Genomic DNA, 23,850 nt, shown 5'->3' with positions numbered 1-23,850 from the left:
AAAATTAATACACTAACACCATAAAACAATAAAAGAATAGCGTTCCAATGTCCCCGGCGAATAAAAAAATGTGGAAAACTTCAAATTCACTGACATTTTCTATGGCTATAACTTTCATAAAAAGCAATCAACCGCAACCAAATTCTAACCTGTAACTTCTCATAGAAAAACTACATACAAACGATAAAACCAATTGGTAACAGCATTACGAACTTAATCTGTAACTTCTCATACACTACATTCAATTGATAAAAGCATTACAAAAAAAGTGCGGAAAACTGCAAATTCACTGAAATTTTCTAAGTCCAAAGGCCATAACTTCCGTACAAATCATTCAATCGTTACCAAAGTCGAACTTAACCTGGTTCATTCTCACTTAGCCAACATTTTGAAAATTGATGGTCTCATCTGGCCAACATAGGTAATTGGGGTGTTAAGATAACATTTAGAAATATTGTTTTTATAACTGTTTTATTGAGGCCACCCAAAGGGCTACATTTATGTTGGGTAAAATAAAAAAAAATATTAATGATATATTTTTAAAAGTATTTATAAAATAACACAAAACATTTTTTAATTATCTTTAAAAAATATATATAAATATATATATTTCAAATATAAAAATAAAAAAATATAAGTTTAATTTTTAAATTCTGTAAATAAAATTTAATAAAATGAAATGACTGCTATTCTTAATTGAGAATAATTATTATTAATTGATATTAATTAATATAAATTAAAATAATTAAAGATCAGATATGTTCAGCTTGCACCACTCTACTTGACAGATGCATACTCACTGGGATGCTAGTGAAGAGTATATAAATGTGGGGCCAACTAGCAGATTTATTATTTCAGTTCTCATGGCTAACGCTCAAGTACACGTAGACTTTCTTGAAAATGGCCGCGGTGGTCATTATTTGCTCCATAATGGTTACAAATATTCAATAAAAACTAGACGCAACGACCGTTGCAACTGAAGATGCGTCTCACGTCAATGTCCTGCTACTCTGACAACACTAGATAATGTTCCTGTTACCATAAACAACAACCACAACCATGACTCAGATAACATTGATTTAGCAGCAGCAGCCTTTATTAATAAAGTAAAAAAGCGTTGCAGGGAAGAGGTGTCACCAATACCTTCCATTTTTGATGAGGAGCTTGGTAGTCTTCGTAATAATGAGTTTGACGATGATGTCAATGAGATGATAGAGAAAATTCCGACGTTTGAAAGTTGTAAATCTGCACTCTTCAGAAGCCGTTCTAAGGTGCTACCAAAGCTACCAAAAACTCAGGCTGATATAGACCTCGATGAAAACTTCAAAAACACACCAGCCGGTGATTGCTTTCTTCTAATAGACAACACCAACAACCAACATCAGCGAATGTTACTGTTTGCTACAGACAACAACTTGGAACTGTTATGCAACTCACAAACAGTGTTTGGTGATGGCACATTTTATTCATGTCCTGGGATGTTCTATCAGCTATATACATTACATGGATTCGTTGAAAACACAGTATTCCCTTTAGTGTATGCCTTGCTACCAAATAAAACACAGAAAACATATTCAGCGTTCTTCAACTACCTTAAAAATGCCTTTGTAGCCAGGAATTTGAATTTTGCACCAGAATGCGTACTTATGGACTTTAAGACCGCCTCTAGAAATGCCATTACAACAGTATTTCCCAATGTGAGTTTGAAAGGGTGTTTCTTTCACTATGCGCAATGTGTTTGGCGGAAAACTAGGAACTGTGGGTTAGCTGTACAATGCAAAGAAAATGACAATATAAAGCAACTAGTCCGACGTGCAGCTGTGTTACCCTTAGTTCCTATTCCACAAGTTGAGGATGTGTGGTTCCAAGCTTTGGAAGACAATACCGACAAGAGTGATGCTGTGACACAGTTCACAGACTATATTACCGAAAAGTGGGTCGAAGGACAGCCGCTCGCATCATGGAACCACTACGACAATAATGGTCCAAGAACTACCAACAATGTTGAGGGCTGACACAGTAAAGTCAACAAACTTTGTCATCATGCACACCCCAATATTTTCCTAGCCATCAAATTGTTTCACAGCATACAGGCATCAAATGAGGCGAAGATTATTCAGATCAGATCAGGTGGTAAGCAGCGTGCCTCTAAAAGAAAATACAGACAAATGGAACACCGACTTCAAATTCTCAAAGAAAAATTTCAACGTGGAGAAATAACATTAATGGAATTTGCAGATAGTGCTTCTCACTTGGTTCACTTAGACTGAATAAACAATTTCACATTGTACTTGTAGTGCTCCTGTATGAACATATTTTTTAAATGTAATAAATTAAATGTAATAACATGCAGACAATTTTTTTATATGAATACAGTGCTGATTATAAAAAAATACCATTGCTTTAATATAAAAATATGTTGTTATGTGTTATTGCTTGAAATTGTGATTTGATCAATTATTATTTCTGAAATAAAAAAATATAAATATATATATATTTATTACTTTTTTCTATTAAACCCCTGCATATTATAAAAAAAACTCAACAAATTGACACATTTACCTTGAATAATTATTATAGTCCCCATGGAACAGGCCCCAATCAATTAAATAATTGCCGTAAAAACAATTGCAAAGTCTCACCTAGCCTACATGAATTTAATTACCTGTAGGTACCTGAAATACAAAATGTTGGCTAAGTGAGAAGACACCCTTAACCTGTGACCCTTCATAATAAGGCCGCATACCAAAAATAAACTTATTTGGTAAAACTTAACAAAAAAGTGCAAAACGCAGACGGACGGACGCCCGGCATTTCCATGTCCCCTCGCGACGCGTCGCGGGGGAAAATAAATCTGCTAAAAGATGATACGGAAAGATTACTCTTACATCAAAGAGTGCACACAAATGATATATAGACTTTACATGTAGAGGGATTTACTATAATGTGATTTACACGGAGAAACATTTACTGATGAAATGATTATTCATACTCAATGGATGATAACAAAAAAAGTGAAAAGATTATTATTACTATCTAACATTCACAAATTTAGTATAGATAACAGAAGAAAAATGAATACTGAAATGTATTTTATAAATGAAACACCAGCACTGGACAACTAATTACATTGCTATTGAAAAAGTTGGTCAATACAATACACAATGACAAAGCTAGTAGATTGCTTGTTATTGGTTTACTTAAAGATTCATAAATGGGAAAATATCCAATAAATTTACACAGTCATGTGTATGTAAAAATGATAATATTGAGAAGGACACCGAAATTTATTTAATTCATTCATATTACGTACGACCGTTTATTCCTGGAAGATTCATTCGTGAATGCTCAATCCTTGCTTTACAATCATGGTAATAATAAATAATAATTAGGCATTTTCACCATTCTAAATATTAGTGTCAAGAGAACTATAATATTAATATTTATGAAGTTGTATAAACATTTACTCATTAAAAAAAACAGGCAGTGTAAACATTCGAAAAATTCGGCTGTATTTTAATTACCACGGATATAGGGCATGCGCAGTAAAAGGTAAGGCAAATTAGATAGTCCACGGTTAATATGTTGCCATACACGAAACAATTAACTTCATGTAGTAGTATGACTTTCGGATCTATTTATGATTTTTTTTTATAACTATCCATTTACAATATTCACTCGATCTTTTAACTTGTTAGGTTCAATATGTAGTAAAGTACAAACTTTATAACATAGATGGTGACCTTTCTGCTTTAAGTTTTACTATTCGTTGATCAGCCGTGATGTTATTACCCCGGAACAGTGGTACTTCCAACGTATGCAGTAAGTAGAATGATGGATTACGGATATGTCAAAGGCTATTTTTTTTCAATAAACATGAATTGTTACATTTTTTTCAAAACACTACAGTTATAACTTGTATTATACAGACGCGTATAACATATGGAACAACTCAGCCCATTTACAAATCGCTCAAAGTCCAATTCGATATAAGACGTCATCGAACTTGTCACATATCTATCGGTGCTTTGCTCTACACATAAAACATTAGGGATGTCATGTGTTATTCATTATGTAGATATCTACAATTTAAACCAATGTATTAACGTAAATAAAAAAATATATGTCAAGCAGCTGTACAATTCACCAAGATATTGGATCTGTGTCAACCTTTACTATTTGATCGATGCATTAAAAGCCTCATCTAAAATACAATAAATAAAATATATAAAATTAAACATATGCCTAATATAGTACAACTTGAAATAATAATAAACACATTACTAAACTATTTGTACTTGACTTGACTGCTTTGCTGTTATATCGTTGTTGTCTCGACCAATAGGTATATGCGATACAACTACTTTTTAGTGGAGTCCGAATTGCTCATTTCCTTCTGTTTCTTTGTATATGTACTTAGTCATGTACACGTTCTTTGTTGTGCATGTTTGATTTTCCTTGTCTAGTCTTTAACCTACGATAGTGTTTTGATATCCGCTTCAATATTGGTTCCCTTGTTTACTCTATCCTTTTACACACGATGTGCGCCTGTGTTAAGAAGTTTAAATAATTACTTCCCAACTGCACACGTCTTTTCCAAAATAAATCACTTCAGACAGAACGATTTTGGGCCATTCATGTTTCAGAACAATTACATATACACTATACTGGACGTCGCTCAGACTACGTCCCTTTCATATTTCCCCGATGACATCCACGTGACATCCATGATGCTTAACCATGGCAACATAACCGATGCTCTTACAACCTTGCATTTCATAGGTCATATTTGATAGCAACGGCGGAGTTTAAGTTCATCAAATTAAATATCAATCAGTTTTGGGTATTAACAAAACGAGAATTTGCGTCGGCTATAAAGTTTTTGCATAAGCTTTAAAAGAAGAGAGATTATATATATAATATTGATTTGTTGTGACATGCATCATTAATTTGATCCTCTATTCTACATAACAACACCTAGATGAACTGTCCCGTACTACCATACCTCGTGTACTAAGTTACAGCCCTAGATTAATCCTACGAGGAGGAATCACCCGGCCAGCGAAAGCTATATTTTTATATAGCCTAGCTGGCCGAGTGGTCTAGGGCGCTGGACTTTTTGCAGGCGGTGTTGTCATAGATGTCACAGCGGTACGAGTTCGAGTCCCGCGGAGGGAACGACAAAAATTTGCTGCGCAAATTTGACAGTTCTAACATCGTTGGGAATTTTTCAGACCCTTCTATAAGTTTACGTTATCTTCCCTGTATCAATTTGATCCGATGGAGCAGTGTAGTGAATAGAGTCGTCACATTCTGAGACGTTATATATATATATACGAAAAAAAATGTTATGTTGAACAGTTTACTTCGCTTAACACAAAGAAACTGTTTAGTTAATCAAACCACGATCAAGAACATAACCCATCACCTACCGTACTATTTCAGACTGACATCATTATATTAATGGTAATAAATTGAAGTACTTACTAACATAAGTATGATCTTTTATACTTGTTGAACGATCTACAATGATAATTACAATTATATATATATTAGAACTGTCAAATTTGGTCTTCCCTGTATCAATTTGATCCGATGGAGCAGTGTAGCGAATAGAGTCGTCACATTCTGAGACGTTATATATATATATATATATATATATATATATATATATATATATATATGAAATGATAATAAAAAATAGGATTTTCCTACATTCAGCTTTGTCTGATGCACAAAAAATAATGCACAATGTACATTCGTACGGTAAATACACTGTAATATATCAGATTTTACTTGTATTTTAGCTACAGTAGGGTAGATGAAATTATTTAAAACTCGACCATTGTATGTTTTTATCACCCAGATAAACTGGTCCTCATACATGATTGCGATACTTGGGGTTACTTAAATAGATTTTGAACTATATTAAGAGAAGAAACTTCACTAAAATATGAAATTGATTTAAGCATCGCATGGGAAAAATTGTATACAATTAAAAAAAAACATGTAACGAGGGGTCTGACTATTGTTTGGTATTCAATGAGAAGTAGGTAATGAAATCCAATATGACGGCTTGCTTACCTTGTGTTTTTTTATTGTATGGCCATGGATACCAAAATGTAAAAAATCGTTAAAACAGCATTTTAGTACAATTTTTGCCCATTTGATTGATCTAACTCATGACCTCAAGTCCTTGTACTCTAATCAGCTAACCTGGAATTAATTTGCGCAGTTTTTCTAGTTCTTCTTTTGTGTTCGTCGGCAGTTTGTGTTCAGCAAGAATTTTTTCCACATGCTGCTTCATATCCTTCATAATAAAACAAACAAAACAAATATATCAGCGCATAAGGTGTATCTAAACATAAAGCAAGCCTAAGGAAATGCAATGTGGGTAACTTATTTCCTGTATTACAGCATATAGTGCTGGAAAAATGACTGTTCAACATGCTGAAATGTTTGGGTTTTTTTTTATAAATGAAGAAAAGAACTTAAGGTGCATATATTCAATATGTATCTAAACACTGTGAAAAGTCTGAATAACATTAAATACTGTTTGAGTTAAAAAATACATAAAGTGAGTAGAGTTAAAAACATGAAGTGACACACAAATGCTAACAATAAACAGAAAAAAATAATCAAATTGAAGAGGTGCACTTCTTCCGTATGTATATACAATACTGTGTAAAGTTTGGACAGTATTGATTTGATACTTTTTGATCATGTTTTAGTTACAGATTACACAAAGTAGGTATCGATCCCTAAGCCTAGCGAGTGGACAGTGGTTACCAACCTGGCTTTCACCTATGGTGACGCAAGTAAAAATTATATATTTATAAATTAAGACAAGAAATAAAAGAAAAATTCTAAATATTTTTCTTATTACTGCCAACAGATCATGAGTGTTTTAGTTTATCTGTGACTATTGTATCACTTCATTTGAACTGGACAATAGTATTGATTTATTGACATTCTAAAGAGTTGACACGATGGTTTGGATTATTTCTTAAATTAACGGTTTTAAGAAGTCTCTTATATCAAGGCAACATTTATAGGTGCATGGTTCTCTTATAACAAAATCACCTTGTCACACTTGTTTACACATGGTAATGGTCAAAAGGGAACAATATTTATTTTATGTTCAGAACTGAATGGCTGAATTTATAAAATAGCTTCAAGTAGTTGGGTCTACTCACATTCTAACCTTTTTAAATTTCTTTACTTGCGTGTTAACAGACTAACTTACTTTTAGAGCTTTTTCCGTTTCCTTTTCATCAACTGGAAAAAAAATAACTACAAATTAAAACGTAATGACAAGTCAATGTGTTTTGTATTATATGCATGTAATTTGTTTATTTTTAATCCAATAATGCCATAAAGATCTATCATGAAGTTAAATATATGTATAAAGAAAAAAACAAAACGAGACTATCGTTCGTTTCTGTTACGTTATGTTAGATATAGTGAATAAAACTATGACTGGCAACATTTTGTCGTGGTGTCACTGTTCCCATAATCATAGTTAGCGCCGATTTCTAGGAAAAATTAAACTGAACCTAGTTAATCAAACAACATAGAATTAAGCCCCGTGCAGGTCAGGGTGTTAAAAAATAGGCCTGCAGCAGCGCTTATCTTGTCGTATAAGGCGACTAAATAGTGCTCAGAAACCTAGCCAGGGGCTAGGCGCTCTGCCCACCGAGCAACTGGGATGTGTGCCCCAGGTGGTGGAATGGGGTACCCCTGTCGTGTTACATGCTGGGGTTGTCAGGCTATAATACGCAAACCATAGTGGTGCACCGTGTTGGGAAAGATGCCACGTTCCTCGCACGTTAAAGAACCCTGCTGTGGTATTCGATAGGAGTAGGAACCTTTGCGTTCCGCCACAGGAGGCTTAATTGCCCGACCTTACCCATCCCCCCTTTTTCCAGTGGCAATCAAAATTTGTCGACCCTATTATCCTTGTGTCCCATCCTTTTTTTTTCTTTTTTTTATATTTCATGTTCATTTTATCATCCATTTCATGCTCATCGTCTGAATATAGCTGAAATATTGCTGCTCGGACGTTAAACCCCAACAAACAAACAAACAAAAACAAACATAGAATTAATGTTTGCTAAACTGAAACCAAGAAAGCTCATGATACTGTTTATAGTTCTCCATAGCGGAAAACAGAGTTTAAAGAAAGTAAACAGTAATATTGATCAAAAATAAGGAAACTTATAATATAAACCATGTCATAATAAAGAAAATCATGACAAACGAATTAATCAAAATATCGATTCATTGTTAAAAAAAAAACGAACATGGATTCTGATAATTGTTTCCGCGAATTCGAAAATAAATTTAGGGTATGTAAATATAAAGTACCGTTAACCTTAACAGAATATCGTTTGGTAAAATAATCGTAGCCGATTATTTGATGCTGGAATACTAAATCACCGGATTTGAACAATAGAAATTTTGGCATCTACTTTTCAAAGATACGATTGAGTGGATTTATTATAACAACAGTTGATTGAAAGCTAATTTGTGTGACGTCAACTATAAAGTTTGAAATCAATATTAGGTTTACAAAATCAAATCAGTTTTTAGTCGAGTCCGAGTTGCTCATTTGCTTTTGTTACTTTGTATGTATGATTTTAGTTACTTTGTGTCTTTTGTTGTGTATGTCTGTTTTCCATGTCTGGTCTTTGTCCCTGGATTACATTCTTTTGATTACCGCTATAACCTTGGTTCCCTTGATTACTCTTCCTCAACATATCATACTACTGCTTTATGTGCCCCGTTTTCCGTAATGACAAAAACAACACCGGCTTTGGTTTGAGATCAGGTCTCAAGATTCATTCATCATAGTTCCTAAGAAATCGAGTTAAATAGACATATGTAATTATATGTGCCAATGATCTTAAGATATATCAATAAAGTAATAAACAAAATAAACGATCCATATGAGGGGATGTAGAATGTGATAAAGGGAAAATTAATCCTCATTGAATATGTTCCAATTTGAAATAATAAAAAGAAAAATACATTCATATAAGGAAACATAAAACAAAGCCAATTTACTTACCTAATTTCCGTTTAAGTCTAGTAAGACGAACAGCCAGGACGATGATCACAATAGCAAAAAGGACTAAAACTATGGCTACTATTATATATGTAATCATAACACATGTGTTTTGTGATGGGACCTCAAAGGAAGCTTGAGCCGCTGAAATTCCAAAACAACTTAAATCATGTATCAATACATTTCTCATCATGTCTATGATATTATGTATTCGCAATAATGGAGAAGAACGCTTTAATACATACAGACGTTCCATGACACAGACAATAATTAACTGATACATACACTGTAAAAAAGAATGTGTTGGATAATAGATTAAATCACGGTCTGCAAGTGAATAATACAGTGTCATAAAGAGTGTCTATCAATAATTTGTATCAATAAAATAGGTAAGATAATAATCGTAGAGTACAGTTCAGGATGATCAAGATCAGTTGCTTGAAATGCATCCATTGAGAAACCGTTTTAGCGACTTTATACGTAAAACGAATGAAATTTCAGACAATAATATACCTTTTGTGGAAACAACAATAGGGCTTGTGTAAGAGCTGTTACCAATCACATTCATTGAAAGTACTCTCAGCTCATATGATTTACCAGGACGTAAAAAGTTGTTAATGGTACATCTGTGTATTGAGTATGAAGTTGTAGCAAAAGATCGTTCATGGATTTGCATCTCCCATTCTTTTGCAGATTCCTGGCGATATTCTATAACAAAGGATTGCCTATACCCACCATCATCACCATTGATCCATTCTAAGTCTATGGCTTCTGTAGACGCGTTTATAGAACGTACACTTTTTGGGGGTGATGGAGGTCCTGAATATAAACAAAATAATTACTTAGATTATATTGTTAAGTATTCATCGCATAGTGAAGTAGTCAAATGTTTTACTAAGATCTATTCAATTAAGGGCGGAAAAACTGAAAATGTTTAAGTGCATGGGCATGAAATAAAGAAGGTATGATCTGCAGATAAAATGAAAACATTGGATAGCATTAAAGCAAAATACCCTGTCATGCATAGTGGGTATTTTTTTCATATTTTTTCTCAATTTACATACCAAACGTCAATGTCAAAACGTCAATCTACCCACTCCTGATAGAATCTTAAATTGTCCACCTTTCGAGTATCGCTAGAGTTTGAGGTTTCTGTGTGACATGTGTTCACTTATCTTAAGTTTTTCATGTGTAATATTTTCCATTCGGTTTGCTACATTGTGTTTGTGATCGTCTCTGTTTTATGTTCACGTTTAGGTCATATGGTTTTGGATTTTGACGTATTTTAATCAATCAACTGGTGACGCTTCGGGAATTTTTTGTCGATATTTATTAGCATATACATGGACGTATCTTCTTACTAGATAAAGGCGTAGTTTTTGTTAGGTCACTGTTTCGATGTGTAAATATTCCAACTTCATTTCTAAAACAAATAAATAAAATTCATTATATTATCTAAACACGATAAGAAATTGCATGATGTTCATATGAATTGAAACTTTAATTTATCGATTCATTTTGAAATTTACTAACTTCTAAGTTCTTATAAATACGTTATAATCTTGAAGCACACATGCATTTATATATCAACCAATATATTGCTAAAAGAATATCTTACAAATATCCGTTATTTTGAACATAACTAAGTGGCCGACATCTATTGCAATAATTTTCTCCATCCTCGGGTATAATGTCAGTGTTGTTTATCCAGGCGCAATGTGGATCTCTAACACATGAATCAACCCATAAGTATTTCTCACAGTTTATAATTCTAATCTGCTGAATGGAATGATCAGTTCCTACGTACACAAAGTCTCCCTTCATTAAAGTAAAATACATTTGTCGAATTAAGTTCGATATAATTTCTTTTGTTTTGTATAATTGAAAAGAAAAGAAATCATAAATGGTACTGCGTTCAAACACTTAAAAATGTAAATATATATATATATAAAGAAACCTTTATAAATCATAAAAAGAAACTACGTTTTATTTAAGAATAATGCACTGCATCAAATCGGTAGTGATAAATAAGTTTAAAGATACAACATCAAGTTTGATATGACTATTACCATAAGTAAAATACATACATATTGCCGGAGTTCCCACAAAACAGGGGGTTGATCTGACTGTTTCACAACGGAAAAATTACTAACTGAATACATAGTGGAATCTTTCAGGAATAATTTGTAGATCTCTCCTAGGTCTGCAAATAAATGAAAAGGAATAAATGCAACATAGAAAATTTAAAAGGATCTAAAAATTTCTGACGTTACGCTTACTTTTGTATATTAAATATTAGAATAAAGGAGTGAAAACGCTTTTTCTGTAAAATCCTGAACTTTAAGCCCTCACTAATAGAAAGAGCTATGAATATTCTTCACAATCTAAAAAGAATAAAATTAAAACATACTTGATGCAGCATAAAAGACAAGTTCTGTCATATTTCCATGTATTTCCAACTTTTGTAGCACCACTTGTTCCATGATAAACAAAGGTCTGTCGGCCTGTGAATTGACTGTATCGTCCATTAGGGGTTTGTCGGCAATGAATTGTAGAATGTCATCTGAGAGGTTCAATGAATCATCCACACACTATTATATTAAATAAAGTGCATTGATAAATTTTAATAGAATATCTCTCAATACCTTATACAGTTGTCTGTCTTAAGTTTACTTCCATGTTTAAGGAATTTCTTGATATTTGACAAAAACATATCAGGTTAGAGAGGCTTGAAGGAACTGATAATCTAGCGGTGTTTTGTGTGTGCATATGTTCATAAAATAAGAAAGATGATTTGATTTTATGATTTTGGTTTTGAAAACTCTAAGCTTTATATGAATGCTGATACCCGTTACAATGGATAACTCATGATCTTGTTCCAGAGGGTTGAACGTTTTTTTCTTCCGAATAGCTTATACAATTCGTCTCATTGTCAAGCGAGAGTAATTATGGTGAACAGTCCGATAATACATGGTAAATATTGCAGCCTTGATTATGTTCAGATTGTGTTTTAAGTTATTCAATTTAAAATTTGAGAAGGAATAAGAATTTACTTCTTAATGAACATTTGTCAAAGAAGAAAACATAGAAATACTACACATATGCTCACGAAAATTTCGATAAATATTGGATTTCTATCTGGTGATCTTTCCGATTTATCTTCCCTGTCAATTTTTATATATTGTTCGGTTTGTAAGAAATAGACGACCTTGTATACTTGGAATGAATGACGCACAAGCCAAAAAAATAAAACGATATCGCTAGTAGGTTTACTTAACCTGACCAGGTCGTGGAGAAAGATTCGTGTCTGTAGGTTGCCAGAAGGAGTCACTAGTCGGTTGATGTTTATATTTTCCATTAAATGCTGCTTTAATGTCAGTTATGGAGAACGCACAGATTGCAGAATCAGATACACCTGTATTTCTAAAACCAAATATACGGTATGGTCATCATTTTTAGAATTTTCGTAAAAACAGATTTATGTGTTTAATACCGATCAGCTCTATACATTTAATCAGGAAAAATTGTTCAATTAACCTGCAAATGTTTCTTGTAGCAATTATCAAATATATCAAGAACAACGATCTGAAAAAAGAAATTACATTTTTGCTGTATGTTATCTCCCTTAGACTTTTTTCAAAAAAAAATTGATACTATAGTACACGTACATGAGTTAATTGAGTTGATATTGAGAAGTATGTCAAGTCTTTAAAAGCTTACCCAGATGTAAACAGTCCATAAAATGTTATTCCATCTACTGTTTGCACATCCTCTAACAAATATCAAAACATAAATCAGTGAACTATCAATTGTATTGTCCATTATCAAATAAATAGGAATAAATAGGTAGCTTTTCATGCTTTCTGTCTTTGGCAACAAAGTCCCTTGTATTTCAATGTCACAGTAATTAAATTTGTAAGCGTAAAGTTGTAGTAACAATTATTTTCATTGCGTTGTTAATCTAAAACTAGCATACCTATTATGTCAAAATGTGATGGATACTTTCCTGGTATAACGCAACTGAGCCTTGCCTTTTGGTAAGAGGTCCATTTGTTTCGTAATTGAGTATTACCCCCGACGTCTTTCTGCAAATCATAGGTAACAAATCAGTTGCTACTTCTTAATAAATGATACACATCAAAAACTTTAAGTACTCTTTTATAACAATTTCAGACACTGTCCAAAGCTGATTCATGTTGTGGAAAAACCCACCGAAACAAAAAAAACAGCTACACATTCACAGAACGATAATCCTTCTTTTATTAAAATCTGTGATTTTAAGAAAGCTATACATTCATATCCCACTAAAATCAACCTAATCAAACCGATTCAAGAACGGTAATTCTTAAAAAGATCTTATTTCATACAGGAGCTAAATGAAAAACTAAGACCAGCCTTGTGATCTGTAACCGCAACTAAGTTAGAAATTAAAGTTTGTGTTTTTGAGATACATGAATCACATCCTGTCTGATTGTTATAAAGACTGTTACATGATATGATCGACTTTTGAAGGTAATTTGTAAGAAGAAGACATTTTATTTAAACATGATTACATTAGCAAGTGAAAGAATAATCAAAGGAACCAAGGGTATAGCGGTAAACAACAAAATGCAATACACGGACAGAGACCAGACATGGAAAACAGACATACACAACAAAGAACATAAAGTAGCTAAAATCATACATACAAAGTAACAAAAGCAAATGAGCAACTCGGACTCCACTAAGAACTAAGAGCATAGACCAGTTTCACCGGTATGGTAAGCGTCCTCTGCTTTCCTAGAAACACACGCCGAGTTACTCATAAAAAGTCAAGTCCGGGGTAGCCGAAAAAGGAAAGGAAAACTATGACACGCTGAATAAATGAAGATAATTTTTGGGGGAAAAATAGTTGATCTGCTGCAATATTCGTTAAAGGAATATAATCTGGCGGTTTACGTGTTAAGACATTTCAAATGCATAAATACTCATAGCTGTTAGGTATGATATATTTACCTTGCAAACCTTAGCCACTCGTGAATATATCCGTTCACTTCTAGGATCTACTTCAATGGCCTTTTCTCGGAAAAAGAACAAAATCTCATCTTCGAGATCAAATGAACCAACAAACTGAGGTTCTGGAGATAAAAATACAATAATATTATGATCGTTGCAATTCGGAAACGTTAAACATTTTCTAAAGTTAATTGTATACCCATTTTGATTTTGTACTGTATTCCTCAATAGTCTTTTCTTAGTTTTTTATTCATTTGTTGTGAGATTCCTAAAAAGACTCATTCAAAAAAACATGTATAGTTTTATGCATGAACTCGTTGATCGTTATGGTGTATCCATCTGCACCTGAATACTGATTTATTCCACGGGTCATAGTTTTCCTTTCCTCGTTTGTCTACCCCAGACTTGACTTTTTATGAGCAACTCGGCGGTTGTTTCTAGAAAAGCAGAGGACGCTTACCCTGCCGGTGCACCTGGTCCATGCTCCCAATTTTTAGTGGAGTCCGAGTTGCTCATTTGCTTTTGTTACTTTGTATAATTATAGTTACTTTATGTTCTGTGTTGTCCATGTCTGGTCTTTGTCCCTGGATTGCATTCTTTTAATTACAGCCATAACCTTGGTTCCCTTGATTACTCTTAAATCTTTTAATTGTAATTTATAAAAATCATATGTTGATATAAAATACAGATAAAGTAAAATATTACTTGCCTTGCAGCCATTTAGTACTGTCTACCCCTTTCATGTATGCGTTAGCACTGCCATAAACAGGGCGTTGTATGGTTTTATCATTATAGTAAATTGAGCCATAGTACATATAGTATTTGCCATCAGTAGATTCTAAAATGTATCAATACTAGTCAGTTATAAGTGTAACCATTAAGTATTTAAACAAAATAGAATGATCGGACAACTTTATCATAGTGGACTTTCTGAAATATGCAGTAAAGTCATTTTCTACCATTAACTTTTTCTTGGGAAACGAAATTATATTCATTATTTTGTCATTGTAAATGATAGAAATTAGATTTATACGAAAATGACTATATATATACAACGTCTCAAAATGTCTGAATATTCGAATATATATAATCGAACCAAAAGTTCCAAATCTGTACGATTTTGTAAGATTATGTATATGATTTGTGTACAATTGTTTTTAATTCACGTAAACTTATATCCAAACAATAAACATGTGAGAAACACTTAGATAAGCACTTATTACTGAATTGAATAAATCATTAAAAATATTAAACTCGAATATTTTCTTAATCGTATTGTTTATATGGTTCATTGTCGTATATGAATATTTAACTTATCAGTCTAACATACTCACCAACATAAACACTTGTAGAATTATGAAATGGATCATTAGAACACGGAACATGCCCAGTTTCTGTATAAGACCCATCTGTAATGTTGAACTCGTATCCTGTTGGACTATCACCGTTGGTTCCACAGACAAGAAATATACTGTCTGATATTTTACTGAGGATTCTAAAATGATTCTGGCAGTATGGTATCTGTAAAGACGTAGAATAGTTGTATTGTCAGTTGGCCAGCATTCATAGAGACAAAAGTAAAAATAATATTTTACTAAAACTAAATAAACTGAACAAATAAAACAAAACTAAACATATATATACAACATGCAAATGAACATAAATAAATGGGCATGCAAATGAAAGTATGTAAGCAAACAAAAGTCACAGTTCACGCACAGTAAACAAACTAAAAATTGGTGTAGTAAAATCTAATAGATTATTCAATCATCATCTCTCACCATAGCTCCTACGGTACACCATAATCGATGGTCAAGATCTAGGACGCAACGATTTCTGTAGACTTTCAATATAAATTCAAACTGAATTTCACCATTTCAATATATATTCATTTCTGATTCTCATGGCACACTATAATTTTCATTTCACACATAAATCAACCCAATTTATCATTCAAATTGATCAATACACACTTTTCGGCCAATATAAATTTCAGAAATAATTAACACAATTCTTGTACTGAACGTCCACACAATACTTCAAAATTTCACCATATACACCGATGGAAAACTAATTTCAGCAAATTTCACTGTGTAACAAATGGAACTGTAGGATATATTAATACAACATCCCAGCTAAATTAACACCATCTATCGCTGACTATAAATATTATACCATCCGGTAAATTATGGAAATATGGGTCGTTGTTCACCGTACAAAACTGACATTAATATACGGTATTTAGGTAGATCTGTGTCAAAAACTAAGACGATAGCATTTGACAATATTTACGTTGTTTCCTTCAAAACGGAGCACAAAACTGGATAGAAAAAAACCCTGAGCAGATTCAACATATTTTCCTGTGAAACTCCATGTCCTGAACTGATAATTCTGAGACCTCACCTAATATGTGAATTGCAAACTTGGACACAACACATCCAGTCACTTCAAAATCTAAATGTGCTCTGCCTAACCGCCTTACCTGTATAAATCACCCGTCCTTATACGCACCTGTTTGGCGGAAAAATCATTGAGCGGGTATTACTTACCTTAAAACAAATGCCAAGATGTTTGTGAACTACATCTTCTATTTCAAACTATGGGCAGAATAATAAATTAGTAAATGCAAAAATGAAAATAATATAATGAAGTTCGTTACAATATCCAAAAGAAGTAATATGTTTAAGTTCATAACAGCATGCAAAATTCACTACGAGTTTTCGGAAATTTAGAACTTAATTCATTGTCTTTTCTCTGGTTAAATGATTTTCTCTATTATTGCATGGACACGTCATCAACGACATTTAAAGGTTTACTCTATACTTTTCTGACTGATATGAAAGTAATCATAGCGGAAACTTTTACTCACTTTACCAATGCGTAAACTCAGATTCACTTAGAGTAAGATTTCATTCGTTCAGATAATTTATTGAAAATACTCCTTGGCCTACGTGAAAATATTAAAACCAAACAAAATAGACTGTCACATGGATAAAAAGTAATAACTTCTATATTCGTCGCTTAGAGAGTTTCAGCTTAAGAAGTGAAATTTTAAGTTCTAACCACAATCAGATTCAGGATTTTAGTTCACGCGTTATCAAAACATTAAAAATCAAGTTCTATTTCTCATTTCAAGATAGAGTTCTATAGTTTTTTTTCTTTTCATTTCTTCTACCTCCGTTTTTCAACAAGAATATATGCGAATACATTGGCTAGCACCCTCCATCATAAAAACGTTACGAACATAATTCCCCCGTAAGACAAACCAAATCCTATACTTTACCTATTGCATCCAACTTCAAGGCTAAACCACCTGATTTTTCTTACAAAAACTCTCTGTTAAAATATAGTCCTTGTTTCAACGTGTCATAGATTTCCTTTCCTGTCCTGTTCTTCATATTTCTTGGACCTACATCTCGAATTTGACAACAGTGGTCATCTCAGCACTGAGATTTATGATAAAAGAGACGACTTTAATTTTAGTATCGTAAATTGTCCTTATCTGTATAGCAATATCCCTTTATCTCCAGCATATGGTGTTTATTTTTCATAATTGATTCACCAGAGCAACAGACTCCTGAGTCAGGGATATGCGTCTCGAAAGGTCTCTTACCAAATTCTTTTTTAGATATCAGTCCTTGGTTATAAAATACTCAGTTTCTTGTTCTTTTTTTTTTTTTTTTTTGTAAATTGTTCTTTGTGCTGATGTGACCGCTGATTTACCAATTATGACAATGACATTCAAATGCTTTTTAATCACCACTGGTATAGTCACGCAGCAATGGAAGAAGGAGGTTTAGCGCGCGGTAAAACCTTGATTTAATCCACCATTTCGGTAGAAGTGCCTGTACCAAGTCAGGACCATTGCGGTACCAGGTACTCCAGTAGTGTAATATCTATTTTGCCAGATTTATTTTGGACTTGATTTGATAATGAAACGGATTAGTGTTCAGTAATTTTTTTGTTATCCTTATTGCCTCCTTCGTCTACCCCGGACATGATTTTTATGAACAACTCGGCAGATGTTTCTAGAAAAGCAGATGACGCTTACCCTACCGCGGCACCTGATAGATGCTCCGTGTTTTTAGTTGAGTTAGAGTTGCACATTTACTTTTGTTGTTTTTTGCGTATTTTTTTTTTTTTTTTTTTTTTTTTGGTTATTTTTCGTTTTTTTGTGTTTGGCTGTTTACCCTATCTGGTCTTTCTTCCTAGATAACATTCTTTTGATTTTAGCTAGAATCTTGGTTCCCTTGGTTACCCTTTCTATGTTTCTATGTGTCTCGTACTGACTTCAAAATTATAGTGTTTGTATATTCTACAATGATCTACAATGCACGTGACTGAATGCCTGACTCTACTAGGATTTTGACAATATGGTGTTTGTAGGAAGTATTATTTTGTCCGAATGCTATTTAAAGACAGAAACTAGTGCAATCAGTTCTTAAATAAATGTTATATTCTTTTGACAGTGGTAATACAAAAGTAATTTATAATTACTATCTAATTGAATTCTATAGTACTTACAAATGAATATACATTAAACATAATTATCTATTGTTCGTCCATCTGTAGTGTAAAAGCTTTCGTATATCGTTACGGTGTATCCATCTGCACCATGAAAACTGATTTTTTTTCAGAGTGTCATAGTTTTCCTTTCCTCTTCCGTCTACCCCGCACTTGATTTTTTATGAAGAACTCGACGGGTGTTTATAGGAAAGCAGAGGACGCTAACCCTACCGGTGCACTTGGTTTGTAGTGATGTCCGAGTTACTCATTTACTTTTTTTAACTTTGTATGTATTATTTTAGTTACATTATGTTTTTTGTTGTGCTTCTCTGTTTTCAAAGCCTAGTCTTTGTCAAAAGGATTACATGCTTTTGATTTCCACTAGACTCTTGGTTCCCTTGATTACTCTTGCACTATTTCAAATCATAAAAATTACTGTATACACTACAAATTGTTAAAGACAACTACCGTTACTTACCACAGTATGTGACAACCTGCAATTATCAACATTGTCCGAAGATGGTCCTATTTCTGTTGATACCTAACCATATAAAAATAACCCTATTATAAAAATTGGAATTTTTTATTTCGGCACAATTTCGGCTGGTTATTTTAGTAGCTAACAAGCTTAACAACAAAATCTAATCTCGTATTACAAGAAAATGTTGAAATAGCATATATTTGGGAACATATTTTCAATAACACGTTGTCTTTCATTAATATTTTTTGTATCTAATATATATATATATATATATATATATATATATATATATATATATATATATATATATATATATATATATATATATATATATATATATATATATATATATATATGTCAAATAAAGATCCAACACAATCAGAAGTTCCATATTTATAATTCACTAGTACTTTCACGTTCTTCAGGTGAAAAACTACAGTAATATCTAAGTAACGTTTCAGTGACGTTACAGATGTAGAACGACTTAGTAAAGTTATAAATAGATTCAACCTTATAAATAGAGTTAAAACGAAACTGAAAGTGTAAGCTAATACATATAATAAAAATTGAATTTAACGCCCGTTTAAGATAGGTTTAAATTTTTCAATAAACTTTCGTTCTTTCAACTCCCTTAAAGTGTCTCTCGGAGATTTCATTTTATAAAATGGAAAAATAAAAAAATTTCCACCGCCAAGTTTCAATGTGTGCACTCAGCGGTATTTGTCTATATGCAGAATCTCTGACTTGTTGACGGTGTGCCCTCATTCGTTCCGATAATGCATTTCCGGTCTGGCCGATATATATCTCTTCGCAGTTCAGGTATTTAATACAATATATTAAATTGGCACTTTTGCAGTTCATGTTTGCATTCGTATAAATTTTTCTTCCATCCCTAGAAGAAATTTTGTGACCGGAATATATGTGTTTGCAGGTGCCGCAACGTTTGTCTTCGCATGGTGACACTACGGGATATTCATCTCCTTGTGGATCAAACCTTGCTTTTGTTAATAAACGTTATAAATTCGGTGGCTGTCGCTTACTTTGGAGAAGGGTATTAGGAGTGATTAAATCCTTCAATTTTTCACTTTGTGTGTAACAAATTGAAGGATTTAATAGGATTTTTCCTTATGAAAATCATGCAATATAACATTTGTAAGTATTCAACGAATGATCAGTAATTCTCTCTTAAACAACTTTAATCTGAAGGAAAAAAGTTTCCAGGATAAAAGTATTGATTATTTTGGGGTTAAGAATTAGTTTTCTGGGTTGAAACTCTTTATGTGATGAGACAATAACATTTAATTGAGCAACTGTTGTTTCAAGAAAAGGTTTCGGCTCCTGCGTATGGAGTGTTCATATCACAACTCATACGTTATGCCAGAGCTTGCCGAAACTACGCAGACTTTTTGTATCGCGCTAGAACTCTAACAAATAGGCTTCTGGAACAGGGTTATGTTGCTACAAGATTGAAGTCATCACTACAGAAGTTTTATGGTTATTTTGAGGTTAAGAATTAGTTTTCTGGGTGGAAACTGTTTAAGGGATGAGACTTTTATATTCAATATTTAATTGAGCAACTGTTGTTTCAAGTAAAGGCTGATAATGTAACACGTGTGTCATTAGCTAACTACACAAAAAATTCATAAAGATTTATGTTTCTGACGGCATGTATTCTACTAACCAATTCAACTGGGACAGATTGTGACAAGTCGAACACTGTTATATGATTCCTGCAATTAAAATGAATAATAAATAATCAATGCAAGTAATTTTATCCCATAACAGCAATAAACTCTGGCAGATTTACAGATAAATCAATATAGAGATCAGACGAATGCTGTTTTGCAGTATAAATAAATAACTGCGTGGAGTCTGAACAGTTATTGCATGGGTATTAGCTAAGTTTTCGTTGAATTGATTAAAAATTACTAATTATAGGCTTAATGTCTAAAATATGGTCTTTGAATCTATACATTGCATTCAGAATTATAGGTTGTGTCCAAAAGTGGACGGTCATAATAGCCCAAAATTTCAAAATCACTTTCGACAAAAAAATATAACTTTCGAATAGTTGATTTCGGTTCTTTGAAATGCCTGAAAACATTACCAAGTCTTGGGCGTGCAATACCTTGCAACTTGGGTAAGTAGGAGTGGTACACATCCACAATTTTCCCAACTCCTTATCAATAAAACACATCAAACAAGCGATGAAAACAATTTAGACACAGTAACGAGTAATATCAGGCAGTGCACTATAGATATCTATGGATTTGCTATATATAATATAAAAGTGTTGGATATTTTTAAGATTTCTTGAACCTTTTTTAGATTTCAGCAATGGAATGTTCAGTAAAATCTTTTCTTTGTAAATGTGTTAAAATAGAGTATTTCTAGTTCTCCCATTGGTGTATGAATTGAAGAAATCTTAAGATTGTTTATATACATAAAACCCATTAAGCTGTCATTATAGCGTACATTGAACATAGTGACGGATGCTAGTTTTGATCACTGCCAAATAAATAATCGATCAGTGAAAATATCGACCACTTGCAGTAAAATATCAGTTTAGCAATAGAAGCCATGACCAATACACTTTCAATTCAATAATTTTATTTTTGTTGATGAGTCAGAGGTACAACATTAAAATTAACTGTTCCACTTTATTTAACACACCTCTAGACATAAACAGCACAAACAAGCCTATTAAGACTTTATAGATGAGTATATTCTGATTTATTTAAAGACATGCTATATTCAAGCATTTCATTTTTGATATAGATTTGTTTTGTTTTGTTTTTTGTTTGTTTTTTTTTCAGTTATATTGTTCATTCGTAAGTCCTATCTTCATTTGGATGTATTTATATAATATAGTCTAGTTGGTCGCGTGGTCTTGAATGTTGGTCTTAGTGCAGGTGGTAGTGTCATAGATGTTAGAGCAGAGAAGGGGTTCGAATCGATTTTCAGAGTTTGGATGTACCTTAGACTTGTATATTATGTATGTAATATGAAAAATATACATAAGATCATGTTATGATTCTGTGTACGATTAAAAAACTTTGTGATAAGCACCATACTGGTTCAAAACAGTCTTTCTATATGATTTCAAACACTTGAAAACTTGTTCATGTATTCGTGCATGATTACGATAGTTTCGAATAACTTCGAAACGTGTAACGTAACACGACAATGGTTATTTTATATAGTTTAAAACCGATAGTATAACAAACTTACATGGATCCTGCAACTAGTATCTGACTAACTTTATCAATTTTCAAATTACGGTAATACGAAGGATTTTCAGTGGTTACCAAAGCTGAAAAGGTGAACAGATCTATGAAAGAAGTAACTTAAAGGATAACTTTTAAAGCACCTTCACTTTAGATGAAATGTAAATAGTAACTGAAAAACAACATATATAAAAAGTAAAGAATCGGCAATCGACACATAAAATACATGGATCACTGGGTCAAATATCATATTGGGTTAGCGTCTCTTATATAGGTTGCTGAGAATTTAATTGGTCTCATTAAGTTTTTTTTCATATTCGATAAGTTTCTACATAACACGTAATGGAGAAATTTAATATTTCTCTTTGTAAATATGGTAATTCATTGCACAAAAGACCATTGAGATATATATGAATGCGATAGAATTTTTAATAAATAAAAATAAAAGTTACACACTTGAACAATTTCTTTTTACAATTCCATTAATAGTGACTGAACACTGTATAAATATACTTGATATAGAAACTGTATAAAAATAAACTTGTTATTGTTTGATAAGGAAGTAAAGCACCAGGCTTAAAAGTATACGTTCTTGTAAGAAACAGGAAAAATGAAAACAATCAGAAACACGCATGTCAAAACCCCACCGATCTGACAATATAACTTAACTCAAAGGTGTTATTTATTTCTGAAAAAGACCACTATTTGATCTCTGCGTCACTACATTTGCTCAGAAATTATTCAATAGACTGTTAGAAAAATGAGGTTCTTTTTTAGAGTTATTTGCTCTTGAAACGATTCTTTTCAGTGTAGTTCAATGAAATTATTATTAAATTTACCACAATAATATGAAAAATCCTGCCTTTTCTCCCTGATACAAGTGCAAATAGATAAATTAAACTCTTAAAATAGTGGGGTTTTTTTTCGTACCACGTTTCACCCACTGACTGATCCTTACACAGACTGACAATTAGGTCGTTACAAACATCGTTTTATATAGCAATAATTGATAAATGTGCACGCTTTTGACAATATATATAAGCATCTTCAATAATTTTGTATACCTGGTATAGTTACATTAAACCGCATTACTATGATGTCCTTGTCGACACAATCGTAAATTCCTCGATCTTCCATTTGAATATTTAAGATTTTCAATTTGGATCCTTCTTTATAAGGATGATCTCTTGCTACATCTTTTGAATCCTCATAGATTATTTTGCCATTTGGACATCTCCAACACAGGTTGATTGAACTGGTTTGACAATCAAGTTCGATGTTAGATCCAAGAATATGTTTCTCAGTTACTAGAGCGGCAACAGCTTCTGAAAAAAAAACATTGCTTCTGTTAAAGTGAGATAACTTATTACTTTATATTATGTAAAACAACATATTAAAAAAAGCATTTGAAACATGATATAGAGTTGTCATGCTTTCTTTTTGAAAATCATCCTTGTAACATTTAAAAATTAGTATCAAAATCCATGTCAGTTGGCCGGTGAATTTCATCAGCAATCACTAGGGGTCAGAACAAGACTAAAACATTAATATAGTTTTCAAGCCCATTGTCCACT

The 23,850-nt window shown here is 32.6% G+C and overlaps 2 protein-coding genes across 4 annotated transcripts in view; one reads left to right on the top strand and one right to left on the bottom strand.

The window, feature by feature from the left end:
- Positions 1-788: 788 nt before the first annotated feature.
- On the top strand, positions 789-2,015 carry LOC148622745 (uncharacterized). Its single transcript, XM_088574143.1, has 2 exons — positions 789-817; positions 983-2,015. The coding sequence occupies exons 1-2, from the start codon at positions 789-791 to the stop codon at positions 2,013-2,015; spliced, it is 1,062 nt and encodes a 353-aa protein (XP_088430269.1).
- A 1,831-nt stretch (positions 2,016-3,846) lies between these two features.
- LOC148622744 (semaphorin-2A-like) overlaps positions 3,847-23,850 on the bottom strand; it is a 30,066-nt gene continuing 10,062 nt past the window's right edge. For 2 of the 3 annotated variants that reach the window (XM_088572906.1, XM_088572907.1), the window contains exons 3-22: positions 23,341-23,601; positions 22,281-22,362; positions 20,731-20,779; positions 19,047-19,109; positions 15,397-15,583; positions 14,772-14,900; positions 14,063-14,184; positions 13,044-13,152; positions 12,788-12,839; positions 12,346-12,490; positions 11,478-11,658; positions 11,155-11,270; positions 10,686-10,885; positions 10,429-10,490; positions 9,581-9,886; positions 9,071-9,211; positions 7,247-7,278; positions 6,217-6,310; positions 5,488-5,523; positions 3,847-4,204 (exon numbers count right to left, since the gene is read on the bottom strand). In XM_088572906.1, coding sequence (XP_088429032.1) covers positions 4,176-4,204; positions 5,488-5,523; positions 6,217-6,310; positions 7,247-7,278; positions 9,071-9,211; positions 9,581-9,886; positions 10,429-10,490; positions 10,686-10,885; positions 11,155-11,270; positions 11,478-11,658; positions 12,346-12,490; positions 12,788-12,839; positions 13,044-13,152; positions 14,063-14,184; positions 14,772-14,900; positions 15,397-15,583; positions 19,047-19,109; positions 20,731-20,779; positions 22,281-22,362; positions 23,341-23,601 — 2,396 coding nt within the window. In that variant the 3' untranslated portion in view covers positions 3,847-4,175. The remainder of the gene's footprint in view (positions 4,205-5,487; positions 5,524-6,216; positions 6,311-7,246; positions 7,279-9,070; positions 9,212-9,580; positions 9,887-10,428; positions 10,491-10,685; positions 10,886-11,154; positions 11,271-11,477; positions 11,659-12,345; positions 12,491-12,787; positions 12,840-13,043; positions 13,153-14,062; positions 14,185-14,771; positions 14,901-15,396; positions 15,584-19,046; positions 19,110-20,730; positions 20,780-22,280; positions 22,363-23,340; positions 23,602-23,850) is intronic. The other variant, XM_088572908.1, reaches the window with a different exon arrangement.

The sequence above is a fragment of the Perna viridis genome, chromosome 3 (assembly GCF_037379345.1).
Source record: "Perna viridis isolate PV_CMFRI_1.1 ecotype Kerala chromosome 3, ASM3737934v1, whole genome shotgun sequence".
Classification (NCBI taxonomy): domain Eukaryota; kingdom Metazoa; phylum Mollusca; class Bivalvia; order Mytilida; family Mytilidae; genus Perna; species Perna viridis.
This window is presented reverse-complemented; position numbering and strand designations above follow the sequence as displayed.